General features: G+C 44.7%; 1 protein-coding gene across 1 annotated transcript in view; it reads right to left on the bottom strand.

The window, feature by feature from the left end:
* Positions 1-531: 531 nt before the first annotated feature.
* BGN (biglycan) overlaps positions 532-17,204 on the bottom strand; it is a 98,683-nt gene continuing 82,010 nt past the window's right edge. The window contains exons 5-8 of the mRNA XM_030194057.1: positions 15,331-15,441; positions 8,382-8,475; positions 7,496-7,634; positions 532-2,774 (exon numbers count right to left, since the gene is read on the bottom strand). Of these exons, the coding sequence (XP_030049917.1) occupies positions 2,577-2,774; positions 7,496-7,634; positions 8,382-8,475; positions 15,331-15,441 (542 nt within the window). The 3' untranslated portion in view covers positions 532-2,576. The remainder of the gene's footprint in view (positions 2,775-7,495; positions 7,635-8,381; positions 8,476-15,330; positions 15,442-17,204) is intronic.

Raw genomic sequence — 17,204 nt, 5'->3', positions numbered from 1 at the left:
GCCTGTGGGGACGGAATGGGGTTGGGGATGGAGACAGAACCCACGGGAATGGGACGGGGACAAATTTTATTCCCGTGTCATTCTCTACTGCCGTGGACAATACTGAAGTTCATTTGTATGGGCGAAGAAGGAAACTCCCTTCCCCTTTTCTCTCTTGCATGCAGGGTCGCTGTACAGTTGTACAAACCTTTGCTGTGGCAGAGTTGGAAAGTTTACAGCTATTTCCATCTTGGACAAAGCAGTGTGGCTGCAGTGTTGCTCCACTTGAATGCACAGAAATCAAGGTTAGCAAATCAAGAAATAAAAAGATAACCGTTGCATGGGATTAAATCCATATTTTATGCACTCCAGTAAGCTAGTCAGGACATGTATTAAGTTAGTCTAATAACCAGCATAAAATGGGATACTCTAGCCAAAGTCCATCTCCATCTACACTATGCATTTATTATGGGAAAAGTCCCAATTTTGTGCCCATCGTTTGCCCCCTACCAAATCACTCACTGACTTTGTAATGTAGAAGAGTTTTTCACACACACCCCTACCTACCCCAAGGCCTATCTGCATGCAAAAGTTTGATGACGTGAGATCCAACTGTGGCAAAGTTATTAAGAGGGAAGGGATGTGAGGTGGAGGGGACTGGGCACACAAACACCAATTTGAACCACATTAGGCATTAAGAATGATCTCATAACCCTTTCTGTTCTGTTGAACTCAGGACAAAAAGGTGTCACCTTTATTATTGTTTTGCATGTTAACCTTTATTTCCATGCAGCTGTTCCCATGGAACTGGGAAACCTACATTCCTCTTGGCCAGAAAGCCTAGAACCAGGGCACCTCTCACAAAATGATAACACGCCAGGTGCTGATGGATCACTCTTCAACCTGTGGAAGATGGGAGGGGGCAACTATGATCTAGGATGGTCAGCATGTGAAAATGATTTCTCAGTAAGTCAGGGCTGTATTATCTCCCCTCTCCCTCCCCCCATCCCCAAACTTTCCAGAGTGGCACGGGAATGAAGACTCGTAATGTAAGCTTTATTTAAAATGCAAAGAAAAATCTTGTTTCCTTATCTTTTTATAAAGTATTTATACATATTTTATATAGTTAAGGATTTCACATAGGTAGACCCACATTTTAGGGAACATACTTAGACTACATATAAGATTTTTAGAGGGTCACCAAAGGTCCAGCTGAGCCCTTCCACTACCCTCTCTCTCTCTCCACCTTCTACCACCTTTACAGCATATTTGCTTTGGGCACTGCATGCCAAGGCTGGAAGTAAGGTGGTCTACTCATTCCAATCAGCTGGTCCTTGATGCCCCTCCTCTTTATCCTACCTGTATCTACCTCCCCTCCTTCCTGCCCCCTGTGCAGTCCACTTTCTGAGAGGCAGCCTGCAATCACAGCCATCAGGCAGAATAGCAAAAGTAAATCAAAATATTTTTGTTTTAAATACTGACATTTTTTTCTGGGTCTTAATAGTATCTTCTATTTCTTCTACATCAGTTTTATTTTGTATATATTTCCCATCTCTCCCTCTTCTTTCTTCCCTCAGCAATTGTGGCCCCTGTTGACCCTTTTCTTGTTGCAGAAGTTCTGTATCTATTGCCCGTCTGCCCCTTCCCTCCCTCAGCAATTTATTGCTCCTGTTTCTCTTTTGCCCGCCTCTCCTTCCCCACAGCAGTTACTACATCTGTTTATTGCTTAACCCACTTGACTCCAGATCCTAGGTCACATCTGATCCAGTCCAGGTTTTGTAAAGCTCACTGTCCAAAGCATCCACTGGAGTCTCTTATTTATGAAACAAGGAATGAATTAGCTTACTTCCTGTCACCTGGAAAGGGAAGCGTAACCCTAATTTACAATATATACAGATTTTTGAGAGGGTGGAGGTTAGGGTGGCAGATTAAAACACCCTTTTCCCCCCCTCCCCCCCCCCCCCCCCACACGTCTGTGTACATGTGGTGGTCGTGTGAAGTTATGTGTGTAAATGTGAATGTATAACTTTTTCAAGCTTTTTTTTGTTGACCTTGGAGACCCTAGGATGAGGGGGAAATGGGCAAGAGGTGAGGTATGGGCAGTGAGCTGTGAGAGAGGGAAGAGGAAGGGGGGAGGAAAAAAGTTCAGAAAGAGCCACTCTAAGGGTTTTAGCAGTAGTAGTTCATAGGGCTGGGTATGGGAGTAGGAAAAGAGGTCAATAGAAAAATCATCAACCCATCCAAAAAGACATCAATGACAACAACAAAAAAAAAACAAAACCCAAATATCACTTTGTGTGTTTTTAAGGATCTTTAAACCATAAAGGGCATGATCTGAAGCAGTTTCGATCAGGAAGAGGAGCTGGAAGTACATGAGTCAGGCAGCAGCTCTGAGCAGTGATGGTGGTGGAAGCATTTAGATACACACACGCACACACACAAGTGCTGCTTGCAGACCAGCATGGCACAGCAAAACCCCAGCTTTCCTATCTACCCCCTCCCTCTGCCCTCTGTCGCATTCTTCTTGCTAGAAAGAATCCTTCTCCCCCTATACCCCATCCCTCACCCTGCCCTGCCCCAATCCATATCCTGCCCGGTCACTTCCGGTAGTTGCCAAACTGGATGGCAAGGCGGCTGGAGACGCAGCGGAAGGCAGCAGGTTGCACCTCCCAGTAAGGCACAGGATTGCTGAAGAGGCTGATTCCATTGTATGAGACCCGCTTCGTCCCAAAACCCACAGGGCAAAAGTCATTGACCCCCACCTGCGTGATGTTGTTGGCATGGAGGTACACCACCTGTCAGGGAGAGAAAAGGGAGCTAGGTATCAGCAGGAGAGTGAGAGAAGGACATTCAAACAACTACTACTACTACTTAACATTTCTAAAGCACTACTAGGGTTACGCAGCGCTGTACAGTTTAACAAAGAAGGACAGTCCCTGCTCAAAGGAGCTTACAATCTAAAGGACAAAAAATGTGCAATCAATCAAATTGGGGCAGTCTAGATTTCTTGAATAGGGGTATAATGGTTAGGTGCCAAAAGCAACATTGAAGAGGTGGGCTTTGAGTAAGGATTTGAAGATGGGCAGGGAGGGGGCTTTGCGTATGAGCTCAGGGAGTTTGTTCCAAGCACAGGGAGAGGCAAGGCAGAAAGGGCGGAGCCTGGAGTTGACGATGGTGGAGAAGGGAGCAGAGAGGAGGGATTTGTCCTGTGAGCGGAGGTTTCAGGTAGGAGCGTAAGGAGAGGTAGTGAGGGGCTGCAGATTGAGTGCATTTGTAGGTTAGTAGGAGAAGTTTGAACTGTATGCGGTACCTGATTGGAAGCCAGTGAAGTGACTTGAGGAGAGGGGTGATATGAGCATATCGGTCCAGGCGGAAGATAAGACATGCAGCAGAGTTCTGAATGGAATGAAGGGGGGATAGGTGGCTAAGTGGGAGACCAGTGAGGAGTAGGTTACAGTAGTCAAGGCGAGAGGTAATAAGAGAGTGGACGAGAGTTCGGGTGGTGTGCTCAGAGAGGAAAGGGCGAATTTTGCTGATGTTGTAGAGAAAGAAGCGACAGGTCTTGGCTATCTGCTGGATATGCGCAGAGAAGGAGAGGGAGGAGTCGAAGATGACTCTGAGGTTGCAGGCAGATGAGGCGGGGAGGATGAGAGTGCCATCGACTGAGATAGAGAGTGGGGGGAGAGGAGATGTGAGTTTGGGTGGAAAGATAATAAGCTCTGTCTTGGACATGTTCAGTTTCAGGTGGCGGTTGGACATCCAGGCAGCAATGTCTGATAAGCAGGCCGATACTTTGGCCTGGGTTTCCGCAGTGATGTCTGGTGTGGAGAGATAAAGCTGGGTGTAGTCGGCATAGAGATGATATTGGAAGCCATGAGATAAGATCAGCGAGCCCAGGGAAGAGGTGTAGATTGAAAAAAGAAGGGGTCCAAGGACAGATGGGGGTGGAGGAAGATCCATAAGAATGTACTCTGAAGGTACGGTGGGAGAGATAAAAGGAGAACCAGGAGAGGACAGAGCCCTGGAACCCAAATGAAGATAGTGTGGCAAGGAGTAAATTATGATTGACAGTGTCAAATGCAGCGGATAGGTCGAGGAGGAGGAGGATGAGGATGGAGTAATGACCTTTGGATTTGGCAAGGAACAGGTCATTACAGACTTTGGTGAGTGCCGTTTCTGTCGAGTGTAGAGGGCGAAAACCAGTTTGAAGCGGATCGAGGACGGCATGAGAGGAGAGAAAATCGAGGCAGCGGCTGTGAACGGGGCGTTCAAGTATCTTGGAGAGGAAGGGTAGGAGGGAGATGGGGCGATAGTTGAAGGGGCAGGTAGGATCAAGTGATGGTTTTTTGAGGAGAGGTGTGACTACAGCATGCTTGATGTTGTCAGGGACGGTTGCAGTGGAGAGAGAGAGGTTGAGGATATGACAGATGGAGGGGGTGACAGTAGGAGAGATGGTGTTAAGTTGGTGGGGATCGGGACAGAGGAACAGGTGGTGCATTTCAAGGTGGAAAGAAGGTGGGCGGTTTCCTCTTTGGTGATATTAGGAAAAGAGGAAAAGGAGGCCTGGGTTGGTTGGTTGAGGGAGTGGGTTAGAGGGTGAGGAGCAGGAGGTGGTTTGGTAGTAAATTCGAGGTTGATCTTTTGTACCTTATTGCGGAAGTAGTCAGACAGAGTTTGAGGAGAGAGTGAGGGGGGGAGCGGAGGGCACTTTAAGGAGGGAGTTAAGGGTGGCGAAGAGACGACGAGGGTTGGAGCTGAGGGAATTAGTTAATTGGGTGTAATAGTCCTGTTTGGCAAGGAATAGGGAGGACTGGAAGGCCGATAGCATGAATCTGTAATGAATGAAGTCGGTATGGGTGCAATATTTCCTCCAGAGGTGTTCTGCAGATCGGGCGCAGGAGCGAAGGTATCGGATGCAGGGGGTCAGCCAGGGCTGGGGATTAGTACGCCTTGTGGGACTGGAGATGGATGGTGCAAGGGTATCCAGAGCAGATGAGAGAGTGGCATCGGGTCAACCACCCATCTCACCATTTATCCAACTTGTGAGATGTCAGTCCTGCAGAGAAGAAATGATGTCACTGGCTATCAGCACTCCTCCCCTCCCCTCCCCTCTCACCCAGATTCAAAATGTTATTTGTTTATTTAATATATATCTGTTTATTTACATTTAATTATACACCTTACCAGGGCTTTTTTTGAGGGGGGTACTCAGTACCGGCACCTTTTCCATTGTCTGCTAAAATTGACCCATGGACCCCTAGTTTTAATGAAAGGGTTCAGACTCTACACACCAATTCTGTCTTGTCATAGATTCTCTGACTGGTTGCAGGGGGCCTGGCTATTTGTTTGATGAATCCCTCAGTGATCACCACACTCCTGAAGAGTGGCCTAGCATTTGAGTACCGGCACCTTTTTTGCTACAAAAAACGCACTGCACCTTACTATGTACCTCAAGGTGTGGTATAATTTAAAAAGTAAACTGTTACCCCAGGGGAGGTGCTTATGACTCTTTAAGCTCCTCCTCCATGGGAATGGGTAGCACCAGTAATCTAGCAGTAGGGCTGACTGTTTAGATTCCAGTTTCCACTTTGTTAACCAATAGGATTTCACTTCTTGTCTGACCTCATTAGTAGGCAGATAGAGCAATATCTGACCAGCTGGACATTCTGACCTCTTCTAGAAAGAGGGAAAAGCTAGGAATGGACTATTATAATCAGAGAGAGGGAGCCTGTTCAACAGTACACTCTCCTGACTATAAAAGCTTGCCTCACTGTTGAAACCCTGTCTTAGATTCCTGACTCTCTCTGACTTTAAGTATAAGGGGAGAGTCTTCAAGCCTAAGCCTCAGCCTTATAGACCAGGCATTATCTGGACTAGTACTGCACTACCCAAGCCAGTATATGTTATTTACAGTCAAAGGAGTACCCAAGACTATCTAGGTGACAGAAAGCTCCTTATGCAGCTGCCCTAGTGGATGGCAGGGAACCCTCACCACCACCAGGCTGAAGGAAATAGATCTTCTATAATATCTACAGGGTTTCTGAGGATCCTGGAATAGGTCAGCGGAGTCCAAGTACAAAAAAACGTGTGCTTGAGCCTCAGAGTCCCCGAGTCTCATGGCAGCTAGCATCTGAACTATAAGTGGAGCCATACCGTGAACTGTGCTGCACTGCAACCCAAAGTACCAGGCATCTTACTGAAAGGAACTGTGCTTTAACCCCTGCTACCCTCAGTATCAGCACTAAGGAGAGTTGGACTTTTCTACTTGTTGCCTCTTAAGTGATTTTAGTAAATAGTTCAGAACATAAACTTTGGAGTTGTCTGAGTTATGAGTGAGTGAATTGAATATAAGTCTGAGAGAAGCTGCTTGTGGGGAGGAGTAGCCTAGTGGTTAGTGCAGTGGACTTTGATCCTGGGGAACTGAGTTCGACTCCCACTGCAGCTCCTTGTGACTTTGGGCAAGTCATTTAACCCTCCATTGCCCCTGGTACAAAATAAGTACCTGAATATATGTAAACCGCTTTGAATGTAGTTGCAAAAAAACCTCAGAAAGGCAGTATATCAAGTCCCATTTCCCTTACCCTATTTGAGATTCTACATGGAATGTTGCTACTATTGAGATTATGTTGCTACTATTTGAGATTCTACATGGAATGTTGCTATTCCACTAGCAACATTCCATGTAGAAGCCTGCCCTTGCAGATCAGCAACGCGGCCGCGCAGGCTTCTGTTTCTGTGAGTCTGACGTCCTGCACATACGTGCAGGACGTCAGACTCACAGAAACAGAAGCCTGTGCGGCCGCATTGCTGATCTGCAAGGGCAGGCTTCTACACAGACTGCTGCTAGTGGAGAAGTAGCCTAGTGGTTAGTGCAGCGGACTCTGATTCTGGAGGACTGGGTTCAATTCCCACTGCAGCTCCTTGTGACTCTGGGCAAGTCACTTAACCCTCCATTGCCCTTGGTACAAAATAAGTATCCGTATATATGTAAACCGCTTTGAATGTAGTTGCAAAAACCTCAGAAAGGCAGTATATCAAGTCCCATTTCCCTTTCCTTTCCCTTATTGGTTTTCTAGTATAGTCCAGGCCCTGGTCCCAAACCAATATATGCTATTTAGGTGCGGGGTTATCCCTTATCTGGGTACAGAATGCAACCCTGTTACACAGGTAACATAGCAGTGCACTGGCTGATACATCATTGGTGCATTTGGTCTGATGTCACACTAGTATGGATATCAAAGCTAGTGATGTTGCTCTGCTTTCCCCTTCTTTCAGGAATAATGATCTGTCCCAGAGTGTAACTATGATATAGAAAGCCCCTTACTGTTTCTAAAACACTACCCAGGTGACAGGACCATGAGCTCAAGAGCAAAGGGAGATCTCTGTGCCCTGCAACATTAAGCAAAACTTTAGCTATCAAGAAGGTGGTAGAGTATCTGGCACCAAGAGGCAGACGGCAGCCGTGGAGTTAGATACTGGCACTCCCGCACTTCTCTTGTTCTGCACCACCTCGTACCTGGAGCATTTTGAGGTCTGGGAGGCCTGGGGGCACAGAGGACAGCTTGTTGTTGTCCAGATGGAGCTCCCTCATCATGGGCAAGAAGTTGAGACTACCATTCTCGATCATGCGGATCTTGTTAAAGCCAAGGCCCAACCTGCAACCAGAAAAGAGAGGCAAGTTCAAGTAAAATTTATTTGATACACCAAAAACATAACTGAAAGTCTAAGCGGTTTACATAGACATGTTAAAAATATATATGGGAGAGGGAACGAGAAATACAATAACTAGACAATAGATAATAAACCATGAACATACACAAGAGGACGAATGGGGAAGCAGCAGTTACAAATCTAAAGCAAGGAAAGAAGGGGAGGAAAGTATCCAAGGAGGGGGTTAAAATTTATTCTTATTTACCAAGAATACAGGCCAAGGATCTGAGGTCAGAAGAAGGAACAGGCCTAGAAAATTTAATCCTGGGAGGTATTTGGGAAGGCGAGAAAGAAATAATAAGCCTTAAGTTGGGACTTAAATTTATTGAGGGAGGATTCAAGCCTAAGATAGAGAGACAGAGAGACCATTCCAGAGGGTGGGGCTACCATGCAAAAACATGAGGATCTGTTAGTGACCACATGAACTTGGTGGTAAAAGGGGACAGATACGAGACGTTCTTGGGATGATTGAAGAGTATAGGGGTAAGAAGGCTAGCCAGAAATGAGGGCATCTCAAAGGATTGAATCTGGTGATATGAGGAAGGTAGTGAAGTTAGTATTCTCACCTGGTATAGCCTGTCACACAACCGCATGCACTTTTGTGTATTTACAAGTTTCCCTACATTGCCTGGTGTACTGTGACTCCTTCCGCAGCATCTGTGGACATGCTTGGCACGGCTTTTATTTCATACCTGTACAGTTTGGAGTAGCGAATCAGGTCCTCTAGTTCGATGGCCTGAATCTGGTTGTGGTCCAGGTGCAGTTCATTCAGGGTGTCTGGGAGATCTAAATGAGAAAAGAAACAAACACAAAGGGGAGGGTGTATGGGCAGAAAAGTCAGGGCGGAGGACCCTGAAGGATTGTAGCTAATGGATGTAGCTCCTACTTCTTATCTCAGTGGAGAGGGCCTTAGGCCTCAGAACACTGCCTGCATAATGCTGGAGACCATCATGCCCAGTCCTTTGCACCTTTCCATCCAGTTCTTATCAAGACCTGTCACACAAGCTTCCCAGCCTTTTCCAAGGGTCCTCCCTTCCTATTCTGCTTCCATCAGAGTTATTACAACTGGCCCTCACCCTTTTTCAAGGAAGTTCATCATTCCTGCTTCCAACCTTTTTCCAGAGTTCTCCCTTACTTCCCCAGTCAGGATTGCTGCATGACTCCATGTCATCAGAAGCAGGCTCATCCAGTTCTAGTTTTACCCCACTGCATGCATGGTCTTGTAGTCCTATTTTCTGTAAATCCAATAATGCAATAGAACACAAGCAGGACTGGATTAGCCCATTTCTGATATCATGGAGTCAGGTGGTGACCTTACCCCCCCCTCCCCCCCACCCCCACAGTGTGCACATGAAAACCTTGGCCATGTATAATGAGCAGAGAATGGGAAATAGGGCTTCACTCCGGCACCCTAGGAAATAATAGCCTAGTGGTTAGCGCAATGGGCTGAGAACCAGAGGAGCCTGGTTCAAATTCCAATGCAGCTTCTTGTGATGTTAGGCAAACCATTTAAGCCTCGGGTACAAACTCAGATTGTGAGCCCTCCAGGGACAAAAAAATACCTACTGTAATTGAATGTACACCACTTTGATAGCTTCTAGACCTGCAGGATGTATAAGAAGAAATATAAATATATAAAATAAACTTCATTTTATTTATTTATTTATATTTATTCTTATACATCCTGCAAGCCCAGAAGCTATCAAAGAGAAAGGGAGAAAACCAGCCATGGTTAGTGATACCTGGAGTCAGTCCTGGGATTTGACTTTTCAGCAACTTTCTCGAAGCAGAATTCATTTAAAGTGTCACCGAAAGCAAAATTAAATAACCAAAACCTTGAAAAGAGAGTCGCTGTGGGCAATACATTGAATTTGTCAATTCTGTGAATGACAGCGGTCAAAGTAGCAAGCAGAACTACTACTACTACTAATCATTTCTATAGCACTACTAGACGTACGCAGTGCTTTTTATATCCTTAGAGGGCGCACAATCTAAGTTTTTGTACCTGGGGCAACAAAGGGTTAAGTGACTTGCCCAAGGTCACAAGGAGCTGCAGTGGGAATCAAACCCAGGTTGCCAGGATCAAAGCCCACTGCACTAACCATTAGGCCATTCCTCAGAAAAGCATAAAGTATAAAAGCAATCCATGGTGTGACTTCACCTTGAGTAGCGTGTGTAACTCTCACCGCCCCATGTCATAAAAGTACAGTGAAACTCGAAATGTTTCAGAGGAAGGCAGAAATAAAAATAGGATGGAGTGACTTTCCTATGAGGAAAGGCAGGTTAGAGCTCTTCACCTCAGAGAAGAGATGTTAGGGGGTGGGACTTGAGGGTGATCGTATCTGGTGATCTTGAGGTGGCCAAATGGGTAGAAAAGGTGACAGCAAGAGCCAAAAGGATTCTGGGTTGATAGGGAGAGGAATGGCCTGCAGGAAAAAGGAGATGATGATGTCTCTGTAGAAGTCTCTGGTGAGACCTCATGTAGAACACTGTGTATCAACTCTGGAGACCACACCTTCAAAAAGATATAAACAGGATGGAGTCGGTCCAGAGGGCAGCTAATAAAATGGTCAGTAGTCTTCATCATAAAGCATAAGGGGACAGACTCAGGAGTAATCTAAGGAAATACTTCTTTATAGAAAGGGTGGTGGATATGTGGAACAGTCTTCTGGTGGAGATGGTGGAGATGAAGACTGTATCTGAATTCAAGGAGGTGTCTATAATTTTTAGCTATAAGCTATACAGTTTTACTGCAGGTATACTGCACTATTTCCCATCCCCCATCTCTCTTTTTCTTATCAGCCACATGAAGGAATTTCTGGCTGGTCACATGCTCTGATGGGGTCTCATGTTGCTAAGGCAATTCAGATACCTGGTATATCCTGTTACAAAAGTGAGTTACAGGTATGGCAAGGACCAATTGCAAGCTTCCAGCACATATGAAAGTCCCAATGACAAGTCTCCATCCCATATGCAGCACTTATGATTTGTCCAGGGTAGAGGAGAGGTGGATGCTCATAACAGCCTATAAAACCATGCTGAAGACAAAGGAACTCTGAAAAACTAGGCTTGAAGAGAGTTTCAGATCCGTCCAATGGCCTATGGTTTTTCCCAAGGGGGTTTTACTCCCTCCCCCCCCCCCCCCCCTTGATAGAATCTAATTCTCTATAACTATGAATCTTTCTTTCATTCATTCTCCGCTTTCTCTCTATTCTGTGACCTTTGAGTGAGGAACAAACTTTCTTCCTCCTTTCTCTCTTCTTTATCTAATTAGTCTAATTACTTATAATTACCAGAGGTACTGATGTTATATTGTTGTACGTTTGTTATAACTTGAAACTAATGTCTGATGCTTTGCTGGTGGGTGAGTAATTAAAAAGACTTTTAATTCTCTCTAATTCCTGTGTAAATGTTTCTATAATATTTCGTGATATTTCATACGTTTTTAGCGAATAGCAAATCAAATGCGCAGCCTAGAACAAAATGGTGACCCACGACGACTACTGAAACTTCTATCTGCTCGTCAAATTTAATCCTTATCAGTACTGCTGGAATGCAGGATTTCAGAGCTCTCATAGAGAAGAAGATAACAAGTGATAAAACTGGAAAAACCTGTTTATCATTTAACTGAAGACTAAGCTATTTACAAAGGAATGTTGCTAAGTAAACATGACAAACAGAGACACCTATAATTTATTTAGGCCAAGCCATGCAGTCCAGAACAGAGGCTTGTGACAAGTACATAGGATTTCTAAGGGAGAGGAAGAGATAGTAAATGGTATGGATGGGCAGACTGGATGGGCCATATACAGATTTCTTATCCATTTAGAGTAGAGAGGTGTGGTAGCCGTGTTAGTCCACTTTTAAAGGTAATCAATAGAAATAAAACAAAATAAAACATGAAAAAGAAAATAAGATGATACCTTTTTTATTAGACATAACTTAATACATTTCTTGATTAGCTTTCGAAGGTTGCCCTTCTTCGTCAGATCGGAAATAAGCAAATGTTGGTAGATGACAGTATATATAAGTGAAACATCACATCATTTCAGTGACAGTCTAACAGGATGGGAGTGGATAGGTGAGAGACAGGAAGAATCGGGTGGATGAGGGACAGGGAGATATGCATGGAGATAGGAGGGTGACAAAGCAGTACAATTTTATGGTTTATAATGAGCTAGAAAACCCAGATCTTTGTTAAGTCCTGTCTGGTGGGTGTCAAAATATTTAATCATTCTGACTTCAAAGGTCTTACGTTCCTGTATTGTTTTAAAGTTCCCTTTCAGGATTCTTACCATGAAATCACTGGTACAGTGTTCTGGTTTTGTAAAGTGCTGCCCCACAGGAGTGGAATCCTGGCTGGCACTGGCATTTTTCATTTGATGTCTATGTAAATTAAATCTTGCCTTTAGCATCTGGCTTGTTTCTCCAATATAGCATCCTTCATCACATTTTTTACATTGAATGATGTATACCACATTGGAAGATCAGCATGTAAAGGATTCCTTTATGTTGAATATTTTTCCTTTGTGAATGACTGTGGGGTCCTGTGAAATATTTTGGCATAGTTTGCAGCTGAATATATTGCAAGGATGTGTGCCATTCTCTTCTTTTTGAGTCTGTGTTGGGAGCTTACTTCTAATTAGCTTGTGTTTTAAGTTCGGTGGCTGTCAGAAGGCCAATTATCTCCAAGAATATTGCTTCCTCCCTCAAAACACCCAGGGAAAATCTGCTACAGTACAAAGAAAGAAAAGCCACAGACAGAATCCCCCTTATAGTGACATACAACCCAGAGCTGGAAAAATTAAGAAAAATCATAAAAGATCTACAGCCTCTACTCCAGGAGGATGAATTACTGAAAGAGATATTCCCATCCCCACCAGTGCTGGCCTTCCGACAGCAACCCAACTTAAAACACAAGCTAATTAGAAGTAAGCTCCCAACACAGACTCAAAAAGAAGAGAATGGCACACATCCTTGCAATATATCCAGCTGCAAACTATGCCAAAACATTTCATAGGACCCCCACGGTCATTCACAAAGGAAAAATATTCTTCATTCAGGAATCTTTCATGTGCTCATCTTCCAATGTGGTATTTTTTTTTGTTACATTTGTACGCCGTGCTTTCCCACTCATGGCAGGCTCAATGTGCATTACATATTGTATACAAGTACTTATTTGTACCTGGGGCAATGGAGGGTTAAGTGGCTTGCCCAGAGTCACAAGGAGCTGCCTGTGCCTGAAGTGGGAATTGAACTCAGTTCCACAGGACCATAGTCCACCACCCTAACCACTAGGCCACTCCTCCACTCACTCAAGGCTGTTACATTGGAGGAACAAGTCAGATGCTAAAGAAGAGATTTAATTTACATAGACACCATATGAAAAATGCTAGAACCAATAAGGATGTCACCTCTGTGGGGCAGCACTTTACAAAACCAGAACACTGTACCAGTGATTTCATGGTAAGATTCCTGAAAGGGAACTTTAAAACAATGCAGGAACGTAAGACCTTTGAAGTCAGAATGATTAAATATTTTGACACCCACCAGACAGGATTTAACAAAGATCTGGGTTTTCTAGCTCATTATAAACCATAAAATTGTACTGCTTTGTCACCCTCCTATCTCCGTGCATATCTCCCTTTCCCTCATCCACCCGATTCTTCCTGTCTCTCACCTATCCACTCCCATCCTGTTAGACTGTCACTGAAATGTTTTGATGTTTCACTTATATATACTGTTATCTACCAACATTTGCTTATTTCCGATCTGACGAAGAAGGGCAACCTTCGAAAGCTAATCAAGAAATGTATTAAGTTATTTCCAATAAAAAGGTATCATCTTATTTTCTTTTCCATGTTTTATTTTGTTTTATTTCTATTGATTACCTTATCCATTTAAAATTAGGAAGTCCAAGAACCACTGAGAATTGAGGGTTCAATACCTGGTTTTTTCCCACTGACTATCCTCGGATTTTTGAAGGTACCAACCAGAAAGTGTTGCTGAAAATGCAGGCAGACTGCTGTGGAAATATCCAGCTATTGTTGGGGTGGTCTAGGGTCAGAGTCTAGGCAGAGTCAGGATTTACCCAATTAGCAGTCATTTTCAGTCCTCTAGTGGGGTAAGTGCCTCGATAAATTTAGGACAGCAAAAAATCTTTCTGAACATTATCCAGGGAGTCATCCAGGGACCAGTCAGAATATCGGCCAGCACCACTGATTGCCACAGGCTATTGGGCCTCGACCTTCTCAAAATGTTATGTTAACCTGGAATCTCTTCAATGGCCACCAGATGGTGCACTTGCTACACTGAACACATTCAAAATAACATTTGTTTTTCTATCTTTTGTTTACTGTTCATTGTATTTTCCCAATCATGTTAATCCCAGTCTATCTTTTCAGATTTTTTCTGTCTGTCTTCTAGCTCTCTTTCCAGAGTCTGCCATTCTTTTGCCATTTTTCTCTCTTCCTGTCTTCTTCCATTCCTCCCCTGCATCTACCTCTGACATTGATTTTGCCGTTTTAGCTCTTTTCTCCATTTATTTCTTTTCTGCATCTCTATTCATTCAAATTTTGCCTTTTCTTTTCAACTTTTAGTCCTCACTCTCTTTTTACCTTTCATCTACCTATTAACTTTCCATCTATGTCCCTCACCTCCTTTCTAGCCCATCTCCCCAATCTTAACTTCTCTGTAATCCTTCCAGTTCCCATTTCTCACTTCTTCCTCACTCTCTTATACTCTTCTTTCACCCACTTCCCATCCCTACCTCTATCCTCTGTAGTCACTCCCTCTCCAGCCCTTATCTACTTTCTCACTAGTCCTGGCTCTTTCCTTGCCAGTCTTTTTCTCCACTCTCTTTCTTTCGTCTATTATTCCCACACAGTCTCTGTGTACCCCCTTTTCAGCTCATCCACAGTTTTATTTCCTCACTCCTTTTAGTCATGCTTTGCCCAACCAGCCCCATGGCCTCTTGCACATGGTTCCAGCATGTCCAGCATCTCCCCTTTCTCTCATCACTTCCACATCTATCCAAAATCTAGCCTTTTTCTCATCTGTTCCCATACAGCATCTCCCCTATCTCTCATCTTCTACCATCTGTCCAGCATCTCCCCGGTCTCTCATCTTCTATCACAACCGTCTCTCATCCCCCCTCTCATCTCTGCCCCCTCTCCATGCATCATCTCCACATTCTCCCATCTCCCTCTGGAACAACATCTCCTCTTTCTTTCATCTCTGCTATCACTTTCTACAGTCCAGGAGGATCATCTGTTTCTCTACCACCGCTGCGTCTTCTGATCCACCCTAGAGACTGCAGCACCGGCAGTGGCAGCACTGAAAACAAAAATATGAGCCCTTTGAGCCATTCAGATGCTCAAAGTTCCGTCATGTCCCTGCCTTCTCTAATACAAGAAACTTGTTTCCAAAGGGTAGGAAAATGGCAGGGACTCGAGTGCACAAATGACTCCACACTTCTTTTTCTTTCCAGTGCTGCTTGGGTGCTTCTTGAGTGCCCCCCCACCAGACCAGCAACCAGAGGAGAAATTGCCCCCTCCCTTTTCCCAATATGCCCCTGCCTCCATGCAAGATGCAAATGCAGGAAATGTTCTTAAGTGGGCCACTGAGAACCTGAGGTGCTACCTTTAGGGACTCCTGTCAGCTTCGCCTCAGAGATGCGCAAGTAGTTCAGCTTCAGTCCATCGAAAGCTCCAGGCTCAAAGCCACTGTTTTCCAGAGGATTCCCACCCATTTCTACAGTGATGAGAAAAAAAAGAAAAAGTGAGGGTTAGAGGCTAAAAAGGAGGCTGAGACCCAAATCCTGTTGTGCATCCCTATCTCTCTCTCTGCCACATCTCACAAGTTTTGCATTATACCAAAGGTTTTCAATTACTGTCATAGGGTTATTCACCCACTGAAATATTTTGGAAGATAACCCCTGGATTCTATATCCTATATCCCTATATCCAGGACCTCTTTATCTCGCGTCACCTCCATCTGCTCGCCATAACAGAAACCTGGCTCTGCCCTGATGACTCTGCTTCAGTCGCAGCCCTGTGCCATGGCGGTTATCTATTTTCACATACTCCTCGCCCTGCTGGCCGTGGGGGCGGTGTTGGACTACTTCTCTCTCCCTCCTCCAGATTTCAACCCCTTCTTCCACCTCAATCTCACTGTTTTTCCTCCTTTGAAGTCCACTCTATCCGCCTTTTCTCTCCTCTGCCTCTTCGAATAGCGGTCATTTATCGTCCCCCTGGTAAGTCCCTTTCATCCTTTCTCAGTGACTTTGATGCCTGGCTTGCCTTCTTCCATGATCCTTCCTCCCCCTCTCTCATCCTTGGTGACTTTAATATTCCTGCTAATGATCCTTCCAACTCTTATATTTCCAAGTTACTCGCTTTAACGTCGTCCTTTAATCTCCAACTATGCTCCACCTCCCCCACTCATCAAAATGGTCACTGTCTTGATCTCATCTTCTCCTCCAACTGTTCACCTTCTAGTTTCCTTGCCTCTGATCATCCCTCCTCTGATCACCATCTTATAACTTTCACACTTAAATCTCCCCCCTCCCAGTTCCGTCCTATATCTAATTTATCTAGGAATCTTCATGATATTGACCCTTCATCTCTATCCTCCCATGTTTCAAACCTCCTCTCTACTGTGGCACCATCCACGTCTGTCAACGAGGCTGTTTCTTCTTACAACAATACTCTATCCTCTGCCTTAGACACTCTTGCACCTTTGATGACCCGCCCTGTAAGGCGTACAAAACCCCAACCTTGGCTGACTTCTAATATCCGATACCTACGTTCCTGTACCCGCTCCGCCGAACGCCTCTGGCGGAAATCTCGGGCCCTTGCTGATTTCTTACACTTTAAGTTCATGCTGACCTCCTTCCAATCTGTTCTTTTACGTGCCAAACAGGATTATTATATCCAACTGACCAACTCTCTTGGCTCTAATCCTCGACTTCTCTTCACCACATTGAACTCTCTCCTCAAGGTGCCCCCTCCCCCAACTCCCCCTTCATTATCTCCTCAGACACTTGCTGAATTCTTTCACAACAAGGTTCAAAAGATAAACCTTGCTTTCTCTACCTCACCACCTCTCCCTCCACTAGTCCGTCCCCCTCTCTCTCCTTCCCCTCATTCCCTTTCCTCCTTTCCTGAAGTTACTATTGAGGAAACTACACTTCTCCTTTCTTCCTCAAAATGTACCACCTGTTCCTCTGATCCCATTCCCACCCACCTTCTTAATGCCATCTCTCCTACTCTTATTCCTTTTATCTGTCACATTCTCAACCTCTCACTTTCCACTGCGACTGTCCCTGCTGCCTTTAAACATGCTGTGGTCACACCTCTCCTTAAGAAGCCTTCACTTGACCCTACTTGTCCCTCTAATTACCGACCCATCTCCCTCCTTCCTTTTCTCTCCAAATTACTTGAGCGTGCTGTTCACCGCCGCTGCCTTGATTTTCTCTCCTCACATGCTATTCTTGACCCATTACAATCTGGTTT

This window comes from Microcaecilia unicolor, chromosome 2, assembly GCF_901765095.1.
Source record: "Microcaecilia unicolor chromosome 2, aMicUni1.1, whole genome shotgun sequence".
NCBI classification, from domain to species: domain Eukaryota; kingdom Metazoa; phylum Chordata; class Amphibia; order Gymnophiona; family Siphonopidae; genus Microcaecilia; species Microcaecilia unicolor.
This window is presented reverse-complemented; position numbering and strand designations above follow the sequence as displayed.